This window comes from Chelonus insularis, unplaced genomic scaffold, assembly GCF_013357705.1.
Source record: "Chelonus insularis isolate UGA/USDA-ARS -01 unplaced genomic scaffold, ASM1335770v1 contig_397_pilon, whole genome shotgun sequence".
Lineage (NCBI taxonomy): Eukaryota > Metazoa > Arthropoda > Insecta > Hymenoptera > Braconidae > Chelonus > Chelonus insularis.
Window position 1 is genome coordinate 1,861,085 of NW_023276552.1, and position 13,010 is coordinate 1,874,094.

Genomic DNA, 13,010 nt, shown 5'->3' on the forward strand with positions numbered 1-13,010 from the left:
ACGAACATGAAATAAAACTGGTGGTAACCAGAAAACTTTTACTCAAAAAAACTTTCTCTGTACCATTTCACATGCGTGACAGTCTGAAGACTTTTTAACACGTGCTATTGATTCGTGAGCACAAAGATTAATGTTCTGACATGTTAATTCGATTGTTTGGACAATGTATAGACAATTGACGGATGAGTTATATGGCTGGGTCGTATTTAAATTCAAGTCATACATGAATTTGCGTTGAATTTAAATTAAGGAAGGAATCTATAGATATTCTTAATTGATTATCAATAAAAGTTTCAATTGATTATAATTATATTTGAAATTAACTTGATAGAAGAAAATTAGCTATAATTTTTATCCAATTAACACTAAAGTACTGATAGAATTTACCAATAATTATTTAGCTGTGAAATGCCAGGTTTGTATGAATTATTAAACATCCACTAATACATGTGTAGTTACTTTGAGAAAATTACGGCTTGTAATTAACAGCATTATACTGAAGTAATTATTTCGTTATATCATATTTTCAATTAAAGTATCTTTCGTGTTATTAGAATGAAAAATAACGGAAAATTGTTAGTGTAGGATAGATTTTAATTTGAAGCAATATAAAGGCATTTGAAATAGATACAGCCATTGTTCTTACAGCTCGAGTGTTCATTTAAGATTTTCATTTAATACCAGCTACGTGTTCGAGTCAAGCCACATATTATATTGTACGGTACATTGCAGATATAATTACTGCCTAAAGTGAAAACTCTCTGAATTCCAAATACTAAATTAAAAGTAAAATTAATTTTCTGATAATTCACTTGTTTTTTACGTTAATTTATAGCCCACCGCAGTGACACTGATAACTTAAGTCCATTAAAACACTCAATTTAAGCCAGTGGAGTAGAAAATTGGTGGGAGAAGTTTCGTTATTTCTCATTTTTTATATCAAGAATGAGAATAGAATAATTTTTCTTTCATTCTGAGCATCTAAGGTAGTTCTCGGTACTTTGATAGGGCCCTCAAAGATGAGTACAAATAAAATTAAAAAAGGACTCTAATTTTTGAAATGTTTTAATTAAATAACTACTGTATAACACCAATCTCAAGACTATCATATTAAAAAATGATGTTTTTCTGCAGACATTTGTTCAGTTCAGTGCTAGAACTACCTCAAGCATCATGAAAGCAGGACTATTCCCAGGTCATCCAATAAAAACTAATTTTATTATTCAATTGTTAGAATATATATCACCTGAAAATTTGTTGGGCTTTGATCTTCAGCCTCGGTAAAGAATAGAAAAAATTGTCTCGTAATCTGTCCATTGTGATACACGCGAAAAACGACTACCTGTCGACGCTTCAGAGTTTAAAGATTGAGACTCATGTGATACGGAAGTCGAACATATTATTAGATGTATAGTTCTCACTTTACAAAACCTTACAACAGATTTCAGGTGTATTGTATTATATGATATTTTTTGGTCCCTTTTTCAAATTCTCTTATTCCTTTCATCTTTTGGATTCTTTTCTCTTCACCTTCGCTTTTTTTTATTCCATACAACTCGGCTCGTCTTGCACCTGGCTACCTGTGTCCTAAAGTCGTTACGAAGTTAAATCTTTACTGGGCATAATGAGAGGGAAGACGAAAAAGTGCTAAGAAAAATTGTGAGATTCTTGGAATGATTTTGACAAGTCTAACCAGTTCACAATAAATAAAAAAGTTTCAATTTTATTATATAAACCTATAAAAAGGTTAATAAATTTGATTAAATTTGTTATTGAAAAACATTCAATTAATGGAGAAATTTTGTTGTTTTTCATTTTAAAAAATCAATGAACTGAGAATAAAAATTATGCTAATCTTTCGGTAATGTTTAATTAAAAAACTCTGGCTCTTGAATGTTATGCAAATTAGTAATTAATTTAATAAACGAACAGGTTGCATGCACACATGTTGGTCAGTATGCATTACACATATTTGCTGCTGGGAAAATACAACTAGACAACGTATAAAATGTCGCCATCTATGATACACAACAACATTGGCTATATTTCAATGATCAATTTATATTGGTGATTACCTATAAAAATGAATGTCAATAAATATAAATAATATAATTTGACAATTAATTATACAGACTCTTGGAAATTTCACAAGTTCTTATCTTATTTTCTGCTATAAAACTATCAAAAATGAAACATTATTCTAGAATGTACGTAGATGTCGAATAAATTAGAATTAATACGTTACGTACATGGAAATAGTTCTATCGATGATTATTTTTAATCAAAAATCAAAAGTCTAAAATAGTTACCTGCTACATTGAAATAGCTTTGCCTGAACGAACCATTTCTCTCGATATTTGCATTCCCTTATAGCGTTACGCTTATCGGCGTGTAACGGTAGAATGTCTCGTCCACTGGTTGGAAACTGATGCATTTATCCTATACACAAGACTTCTTCCAACCGGGACCTTTCAGCATGCTTGAAAATTCCACACGAAAAATAAGAATTGGTAAGATCTCTCACCCATGTAAAGTGTGTGTGACATGGCGAAGGCCGTGATTTCCGCAACAGTGAAATTCTTACTCCTAGTAAGTAGTAAGTGAAGGTGCAGGCAATGAGTATAGGCTTCGTGACTACAATCCATACTGGATATTTTTTGAGACATCTACACGTTCTCCATGTTGACACTGGTCTTCCGGGAGCTTCGAAAGCCCAGTAGGTGGTCCACCATTTGTTTTCTTGTACTTCTCAGCTTCCATATATACCTGCTAGTGTTACTCCTGTATGTATGTTTGAAGGTCAGTGGATTTATCAATGCTCGGTCATGTCTTACGACGTAGGGGGTACAAGATTTTCCTTGTATGAATTATTTTTATTGCTTCACTTTATTTGGATACCTTAATGTTTGTTTATCTTTCCTCTTGAGTACTTTCAACACTTTCGGTTGCTTCAAGAGATTTTCATGAGTATGGAAATGATTGAAGAGTGTGGAAATAGTTGAGAATTCAGTTACATTGTATGAGAGACTGACTTTGAACCTCATACTGATGGTAGAAAGCGATCTAACATATACCTCATGGACTATAGGCCACGTGAAAGTAGGATTCTACACAGTTCATGATATTTACAGAGAGATAAATCTGTATATTCTGCATTTATTAAAGTAAAGTACACTTTATAATAGAAAATAATTATTTTTTAATATGACATTTAGTCTATTTTTCAAGCGATAAATCTTATCGATAAACTTGCATAAACAAAAGAAATTAGCCAATAATCGAAATAAATCGAAAGTGAGTGATTTTTCCCTTATTAGTTATAAAATTCAAATTATCATCCAATCATCAGCGAGATGTGCGCGCAATCTATTTTAGTTATATGTATCAAAAGTATGTACTAATATGATTCGTCCTGTGCAAATAAAATATACGTAGGAGGTTTGCAGAAATTAATCTCGTAATTATCGGTGATGAGTAATCGAGAGGAAGCTGAGAAGACTGCTGATAACTGCTGGAGGCAATTGAGAGGTTAAAGGCCAGTATTGGCTGCATGTGGTCTTGGTGGTATTGGCAAGTACAGAAAATAAAACAATCTTCGTACAGTGAATCGAGGTAACGCCAAGGTGTTATGCCTTAGGCATTGATATAACGGTGACGTCCAGGTCACCACTGGCCTCCTTTTTGGCTTATCTTCTTTTCCTTTCTCTTGAATCACTTCTTCATCGTCTTACTCTCTTCTTGAAACTTTGAAGATTCGAATAACTGTTAATGTTCTTATGTACAGAGACTAGCTCCAAACTCCTGTCTTTATAATAAATAAAACAACTTAACATACTCAACTTTGGAAATTTCCAATGATGATGACAGTCATTCAATGAGCATTTTATATGAGCTAAAATATCGATGATGGTTACTATTCTCAAGAGAAAACGTGAGATAACATTTTTATGACTAGGAGATATTATCATAATCTTACGTAAGACAATTTTAATCTTTTTTTCACTTCTTTTTATCTTTAAATATAAAATGGTGTTTTTTTTATGTTGACGAACGGTCTGCGGTGAACCACTTGGATTTTATTTCTTCCCAGTTTCATTTCAAGATAGACGTGATGGTGCACCTGCTGGATCTTGGCTATCTAGAGCCGCGTGGGTAGGTGAATGAGCGCAACAGAGAGATGAGCAAAGTCGTTTTTTTGCTAGCCAGATGTTGGTTTTTATTTTTTCTAAATAATTCTTTTCATTACAAATGTCAATAAACCTAACATTTTCTATTACATTTATAATTATTTCATGAATATAAATATTTCATTTATTTTTAAATTATATTTCAGGTCTGATGTTATTAACACTTTCAAGAATGTGTTTATATTTACTATTTTCTCTCAATGTTTTAATAATATTTATAAAAAATTCATGAATAGAAAATTTTTTAAAATTATTTAAATATCCAGGAATCTAAAAATTTCATTTATTCCGGAAATGGGTCAGAGATGAGTTCATTCTTGGAATTATAATCTTCATCGTTACGAATTCTAAAGATTCTGAAAACTCGATGTGACATTAGTGGCTCTTGGAAATGTCGGGAAAAGACTCTGAATCATCAGTATAGATGTAATATCAAGAACAGGAAACATAAGTAGGATTTAGTAAAGACATAAAGTCAATCCTTGATTATAATAGTCACTTTATTATTCAGGTAATAAACTAAAATAAGCTTATTTATTATTTGACTGCTAATTACTAATAACAGTAGTCACGAATATATTGTTTTTATTTATCTAGACACATGTACATAAACCAAAGATGGAAAAAGTTGACTGTTCACTGGAGGCAAGCAGTATCTATACCATATAGAAACAGCCGGACGAGTTTTACTGACGATAAAATTCCACAAAGCATCTACGGAGAGCCTTTGCAAATTTACTATCCCCTTCTACCTATATTCCTACGAACTACGATCATGCACTGTGCGAATTTGCATTGTACATCCTTTTTCGCTTTCTTTCTTTTGCAATTTATATCAAGAGAAAGAACATCGACCTGAAGACATAAAGTATTTCCTTACACGCACATCAACCAAATTTTTTCCACCATGTAAAATTAATATTTATCGCTAATAAAAAATATCAAATAAATTTAATTATTTAGAGGCTTAAAAATGAGGATAAATTAGATAAAAATTACATGGTTGGATTCAGCCTCTTGTCTATCAGGTGACTTGTCTGCTTGTCAGTTAGCAGAAGCGGTGGTCAAGTGTACAGAAAGACCTGACGTAGCAGATGACAAAGCAAGAACGAGTACTACAGTGTAGTTGATAGGATAAGAAGAAAGATTCATCATTCACTTCTGGTTTCGCATACTATGCCACTTGTTTACACACGTATGTTCGACCCAAGTCGGATGTCAACGGACGTTTGAATAAAGTAAATGAACATTTTCTTCAGCTACCTTGCAATCCAGAGGAAGTTTGGTTTCCGCAGAGCTGTGTTAATGAATCGAGCTAAATGGTGTGAGAGTAATAAGTAACTGAATAAAACGTGTAATAAGTCAAGGTACGTGATCCGAAACGAAAAATCATGAATAAAGATTGTAGATTACATATTTTTATATTTATACACTACTCTACATATTATATATTAATTTTATTCTTGAATTAATAACATTCTATTGCTACTTGTAAATTATATTTTAATGTCAGATAAAACAGCTGTATTAAGTTAAATTGTTAACTGATAATGATTAATTTTTAGTTAAATAAGGTGTGCATGCATTTCACTAGTTATTTTGTTAAATGTTTTCCATGTTGCATTGCAGGTTCCACGACAGATATTGTCTGGTTTTACTCTAAAAATGACTGGTTATGAGCTAGTGAATAATTTAGAAGCATGAACTGATGGAGAAAAGAAAATAAAAGTATCTATATGTGAATGGCTGGGTATGAATCGCTCGTTTGTCAAGAATATTGAAGGTAGGTGGATTTAAGAGCATATATTTGATTTGAGAATTATGAAGGTAAATGCTTGACAATAAGCTTCATTAACAACTTTCATTCGGACTTTATATAAACTATTATTTAGGTGGCATCGCGTGTTTATTCAAACGCTGGGATTTAAATATTACAAAAGTGTAAATGCATTCAATATAATAACTACTACAAATTGTTATCAATTTGTTATTTTATGCATTACGCTTTACTAAAGGATATTATTTAAAAAAATAATTGGTTGTGTTTATGTTATGAAAAAGAAATATTGATGAAAAAAAAAACGTTTGAATTATAGAGTAGAAATGTGAATTGAAATTTTAATTTGCAATTTACTTTTCATTTTATTAAGCCTTTAGCAATTGACATATTTCTCTCTGAACGTTTAACGGTAATTTTGAATATTAATACCAAATAATTATTTTTATACTCAGTTGTATCTAATTATTTTCCAGAGTCAATGAAGGGGAAAAAGTAGGTATTATTAGTGGAATGAATTTTCTTGAAATCAATCATCGAAGTGATGATACACAACTCGTCTCATCTTGAAGTCATTGAGTAAAACAACACACTAAGCACGATTCTATCTCTGAGAAGTCACGGTACTCATCATAATGCAATTAGTGTAACCGTGCGTTGGTGTATCCGGAAAGAAAAGCATTGAATGCTGCTGGAGCCAAGTTGAGCTTCGGAATTGCAAGAAAAGACGTGTGGCCCGCGAGGTATATCATTTGCATTAGCTTCTATAACGTTGGCATTTTTCTTACTAGCAGATCTGTAACGCATGGCTGAGCTGACAGTACAGAGTTCCAAGTGGGATGTAGACTTATATAAAACTCGTTGGTATTATATTATTTATAAAGTCGCTACCGAAACGAAACGAGTTGGCATGAAATTCAAAGATAATAATCATTGCCTATCACTCATAACATTTTTCATCATTTCACTTTTTTTTTGAATTATTTTTAAATTAATGAAAAATCATCATTATTTTTATATTTTGTAAATTTGACATTAATTCATAAATTAAGTTGCTGGAAGATAGCTGCCAAGAATTTCGAAGAATCGCCAACGGCATAAGAAGTCTGCTCTCTGAATATAAAGTAAAAGGATAATTGATGATCAATATGATAGTATTATAAAGAGTAGCCTTACAAGCTTTAAAGTATATATTCTGTAAGCTAGAACCAAAAAAAAAATAAGTTAAAGAAAATAAATGAAAACACAACCAGCTTGTAAATACCTACGCGCAGACTGCAATCTGAAGTTTGCATTATCCAGTTGTAGTTTTACAGAGTTTGTGTAGCGCAAAGGACCATGTGAACGGAAACGACACGCGCCGGAACACTACAGAACTGATAAGACCTATCCGGACAACATTGCGAAACATAATATTTATGCGAGGGTCGATGGTTCATCGTGATGTTACCAGTTTTAGTTGGTCCACAGAGTTCGCAAGAGGAAACGATGTGGATGTACAGCATCGTCCTGGCATAACGGAGATCTATGTTAGCTTCTCTAGTATCAATAAAGAATTATTGCAATACAAGACCTATAATCAGCTGCAAGAGTTCAGAACTTTATAGCTTATTGCTTGAAAATTTTTTTACGATTTATTATTTCTATACTCGAATAACATACTTTCTTATTTTTGAAAGCCTGATACTTTTATCATTCATTTAAGCATTTAATAAAAGAGATTACATGGATTCACTTGATTTTAAAATAGAAACATTTTATTACACTGAGTGTATTCGTTGTCATGTTGCTTAGATGTAAATAATTAAGATTAGTGATTGTAGTAAAATATTCTGATCGTGCTCAAGGTGATCTACGCTCAATACACGTTACACTTGAAAGATATATATAGATTTTATTCAAACAATATTATAGCGACGATTATTAGAAGTAAAGGAGTCAATATAAACAAGTAATTAATAATGAAAACATTTCACTCACCATGACTGAAAATATTAATTCCTATACGGCATGACTTTATGAGCAAGGTTACAGTACCATTCCGGTCATCACAGTAGACACAGTAAACCACAAATCACTATTCACACATTTAATTTATCAAATATAAACTGTAATTTTGTAATCCGACGTGCGCGTAAAAACCACAGAGCGCGATTCCACCTCGATGTCGAGTAAACTGTAATTTTTTTAACATAAAAATTAATTTATTGGTTAATTTAAATTGTAAATATTGTTTTTTTTTTAATTTGTGACTCGTGTGAATAATAAAAGTAAACTCAAGATGGACAATTGGATACGTTTTAATAATCCCAGAAAAGGGAGAGGACAATATTACGATAATCGCAATTCAAATCGTTTTGAAACTTTACTCATCAGGCCAGGAGATGTGGTGAATTTTCAACCTGGCAGGCAACGACTGAGCTTTAGACCGGCAGGTAGGTGAGCTGTTGCCCCTCCACCTTTGTAAACCAACCGCTAACCATTCTCCATTCTCTTTCCCTTCGCTTTACTTCTCTTTACTGTACTCTTCCCTTTTTACGCACCTTAACTTACTTGCGACCTGTTCGACCGATATAACGTTTAAATAATGACAGGTAGTGAACTTATTCTTCAACCAAAAGAAAAATAATCTGTGAAATAATTCCATATTTATTAGTTGTATTTTATTGTAAAAAGTCATTGATTCTTATTTAGTTGACAGCAACATTTTCTTCTTCATTATCTGAATCAACTTCACTCGCTTCTTCAACAAGATATTTTGAAAAATTTACGCTCAATAATTCTGTAGTAGGATAGCTTTCTATTGATGCTCTAAAATTTATTGTCAAATCAAATTTTTAGTCTCAGTTTTTGTACAAATGAAAATTGAATAAATGATATTATTTACTGTTACCTGAAGATAAAGTCACCATCTCTTTTAGGTCTAGATTTTTCTACATCCTTGATAACAGCAACAAAATTTTCTTCTAACTGTTTTACATCCATATTTAGCTATATAATGGAAAATGGATCATTGATTATCATTCATAAAATAATACTGATAAATATACATTATCTACATACACGACCAAAAAGAATAGTTCCAGTTCCATATTGTAATTGACGTTCATGGGGTCTAATTTCGTATTTTATACCATGAAGTATTTTTTTGATTAATTGAGGTAAATCGAACCCAAGAGTACCTTTAAAAATGTTTTGTATTGGCTTTTGATATCATTTCAAAAATATCTGACCATAAGAGTATCAAGATGAATTCAAAAAATTGTTATATACCTCCACGTGGGCTTGGATACTTTCGTTTCATTAAACCTTTAATCACTGATAATTCTGTCATTATATCAGGATGTGCAACAGCATAATCATAATCAGCAATAGGAATTACTCCGGTCTGGAGAAAGGTTTGTATAAATAAAATGGATCGTTGAAGACAGAAAAAATCGTTGATTTAAAAATTAATTACTTGAATATTTTTAATGAGCTGTAGACCACCTGAGATTGATGCTCCAGCTTTATCAGCTAATTCAGCTAACTTGGGATCATTACAGAATGCAACAATTGTCCTTTTTTCACCATGATCGAATGGATGTGGTATATCAACGGTTCTTGCAAATTTCTCTACCATTTTAGTTGGTTTTGGACCCTAGAAAAATTATGTAAAACAATTTTAAATGGTATTTTTTTATTTTTTAAATATGATATTCAAATATTTAATTTAAAGTAAAGCAATTACCATCATATTAAGTTGTAAAAAAGCATGTACAAAGGCATTCGGTGAATTGTACATGCTAGAGTGATGAGACTGTCGGTGATATTCTATGGCTTCTTCAAAACTATAAATTTTTGGTTGATGAAATGCTTCAATCCAAACATTGTCCACTCGTTCTGGTTTGCTTAGATCATCGCCTCGGCACATTTCAAATGTGAGATTTTCTCTATAAATAAAAATAGAATATAAAATTTCTTATGACCAAAAATTCAAAAATAACGGAAACATCATTAGTTAAAAATATTAATTATAATGTGATACATACTCAACTTTATTTCTAAGTTTTTTTGGGATAAATCCAACTTTTTGAACTTCCTTCTTCACTTTCTTCTTTTTTGCTTTTTCTCGAGTACCTTTCCGGGCAGCATAATATCTTGATTGTGATAGAAGTGGAAGAGATTGAAAACATCCCAAAACAGATTTTTGATACCAGGCAGCACTGATTATATTTAGAGCTTTAACTGCAAAAAAAAAATAATTATTAGACATGAAAATTCAATTTTATGTGATAATTAAATAGTCAAGTTCAATTGTATTTTACATTTCTAGGTAGATTGCAATAAAATATTTTTTAAATTCTCAAAAAATTTGTTCTTTCTAAAAAAATAATAATTGTTGCTGTTTTTAGTCCAAATTTCACGAATTGTCATATTTAATTACTCATAATAAACAAAGAAAACTAAAAAATTATTCTCACCTGCACCGGTTGCTGCCATTTTACAATTTCGTTCTAGTTATTCATAACCACAGAATAAATCACCAAGAAGACAACTTTACGAAAAAAAAATTCTAGTCGGAATTTTATCGAATTTGTCTGCTGTTGATAAATCCGTTATCACTTTTATCAATTAAGGTCATGCGATGTAGTTTGGAAGTCAGCCGCATGGCGTGACAATCTACACAAGCATCTAATGAGACTATTGCAAATCCAATTTTTGCATATTTTATGACGTAGTACAGTTGATAAATGGAGGTTCTGTGTTTGTCAAGGTAGTTTTGTTTACGCGTAATTTTTAGCTTCGAATCAGCTTTTTGTAAATCTTGTGTGAGTTAAAAGGTAGATGAAGGTGTGTAAAAAATTTTACAGATTATCTTTCTATTCACCGGTGTTATATTTTTATTAAGTAGTACAAATTATTGTGTTCCAAATGTTTGTCGTTTCACGATACTTTATCAAGATATCTGTCGTCAAAACAATAATATCTTTGATCATTTATTATGAATGAATTAAAAAATATTGATTACTATTAATAAATACATTATCTATAATTTGAATTGTTTTCTCCCGTATTGTATGATTACAGTTTATGTATTTGTTTGCTGTTGCGCAGGTTATAGATTTCGCGCTTGTTTTAGTTATTCATTGTTTATTTTTGAACAATGTGGTTTATAATATTGTTCTCAGTGTTTGGATAAATAATCGACACTTAAAATTTCTATTGTTCTTCAAGTAGTTCTAAAATTTATATCATTTACACTCACATCTAACCTTAAAATTTCATGTCATGTTCAAGTGGCTAAAATATTCTCTATGATTTTGATAAAAAACTTAAAAATTAATATTTTTTATAATTAATTTTTAAAATATTTATAAAATATCCATCTCCTAATAGCTGAGTAAAAATAATTAGAGACACTTTAAATATCTAGAACTTTCTTTGTAACTTTGTTACAAAAAAAGAACCTGTCATATTTACATAAAATTTTATCATCTTATTTGTTGTTTTATTTTCTGAGAATAATTGACATCAATATAAGTGTATGTTGAAGTTATTTAAACTTATAACCACTTATCATCCTGTTGAAATGAACCTTATGTTTGTTTTTAAATTCATGATTTATTCAATGATTAGAATTATTGTAATTAAATTATTAATGGGTTATAAATGAATTAAACCAAATATGTATTAATGTATAAAATTTTTTTTCAGGATTCAAAATGTCCCGAAATCATAAGGACAAATATGAAAATTCTAATCCGCGTCGTACGCATTCAATTATGTCTACTGAAGATGCAAACTCTGGAAAGAAATCTTATTGGCCGGAGTTGGAGATAACAGGCAGTGTGAAAAATTTAAGTCCTAGCATATGGCAATTGACTCATTTAACAGCCTTGTATTTGAATGATAATAGTTTGCAGAGGATACCACCTGAAATAGGTCGTTTAGTTAATTTGAGAGCCTTAGATCTCAGTAGTAACAAATTACGTAGTTTGCCTGCTGAGTTGGGAGATCTCATCTACCTTAGGTAATATTTTACATATTACTGCTTTCATAAACCAATCGAGGATGAGGCTTTAATTGAATCTAGAAGTTGATTTCTGTCCACTTACTTGAGATTCGTATCTGAACTAAATTTAATACTCTAGATATACTCAAAGTCCACGACTGGATAATTGAATTTGAGTGTAAATCGCTTCGTTCTTCATTGGTTTATGATATCCTTAAACTATCCTTTGACATTCTAATAATTATGAAAACTTTTTGCAGAGAGTTGTTGTTAAATCAGAATTACCTCCGAGTGTTACCGTATGAGTTAGGAAAGTTGTTCCAGTTACAAGTGCTTGGACTTCATGGTAATCCTCTCAGTAAAGAAGTGATGGCACTTTATGGCGAACCATCAGGGACCCACAAGTTGCTGTCCTTCATGCTCGACAATTTACAAGGTTTGTCAATTTATTTCATTACACTAACATTGTTGTTTATACTCATTCTGATTAGTAAACCAATTACTTCAAGTACTGATGCAAGTGTAGGTAAATGTATTGCGCGACTGTACCAGTTAGTAGCCTGAAACTACGTCAGATGTCTCGTGAGGTAGTAAATTCAACTCGATTATAATAAATGAATTTATTAGTCAACAATTCTCATAAAAAGAAATCATAATAATAATAAAATTCTAAACATTTGATTTATTAAGACGAACAGTAGATGTAAGATAATTGTGAATTAATCTGCTGTCTCAGTATAGTAACGCAGGCAATTATAAGGTGGTTCACTGACGTTGACCGTTACGTTTTCTTGTCCATTAAAAGTGCTCTAACCCTTGTGTTACATAAAATCTATCATATGCGGTAGTAGATGTATGCAAGATTCAATTTGCGATGGAGCATATGAGCGTTCAATTTTACGTTGAGGGGATTGAAGTAAATTAGCTGGAGGATACCTACCCCCCACGATCAGTTTAAAGTCATACAAGTCGTGCGTACTAGCATAGCTTTGAGATACGATGGCTTGGCATGGAGCACATTAGTGCCTACATAATTTCATTTCTTTTTTCA

The 13,010-nt window shown here is 31.4% G+C and overlaps 3 protein-coding genes across 3 annotated transcripts in view; 1 reads left to right on the plus strand and 2 right to left on the minus strand.

Annotated features, from left to right (window-relative positions):
• Cad99C (cadherin-99C) overlaps positions 1 to 8,063 on the minus strand; it is a 54,973-nt gene extending 46,910 nt beyond the window's left edge. The window contains exon 1 of the mRNA XM_035084803.1: positions 7,945 to 8,063. Coding sequence (XP_034940694.1) covers positions 7,945 to 7,947 — 3 coding nt within the window. The 5' untranslated portion in view covers positions 7,948 to 8,063. The remainder of the gene's footprint in view (positions 1 to 7,944) is intronic.
• A 145-nt stretch (positions 8,064 to 8,208) lies between these two features.
• Positions 8,209 to 12,523, plus strand: LOC118067855 (CCR4-NOT transcription complex subunit 6-like). The gene is made up of 3 exons (XM_035084835.1): positions 8,209 to 8,399; positions 11,662 to 11,977; positions 12,220 to 12,523. The coding sequence occupies exons 1-3, from the start codon at positions 8,246 to 8,248 to the stop codon at positions 12,521 to 12,523; spliced, it is 774 nt and encodes a 257-aa protein (XP_034940726.1). The 5' UTR covers positions 8,209 to 8,245.
• Positions 8,591 to 10,480, minus strand: mRpL1 (mitochondrial ribosomal protein L1). The gene is made up of 8 exons (XM_035084804.1): positions 10,428 to 10,480; positions 9,996 to 10,191; positions 9,695 to 9,896; positions 9,425 to 9,604; positions 9,238 to 9,352; positions 9,028 to 9,146; positions 8,858 to 8,955; positions 8,591 to 8,775 (listed from the first exon to the last, which is right to left on the minus strand). The coding sequence occupies exons 1-8, from the start codon at positions 10,444 to 10,446 to the stop codon at positions 8,655 to 8,657; spliced, it is 1,050 nt and encodes a 349-aa protein (XP_034940695.1). The 5' UTR covers positions 10,447 to 10,480; the 3' UTR covers positions 8,591 to 8,654.
• Positions 12,524 to 13,010: the final 487 nt, after the last annotated feature.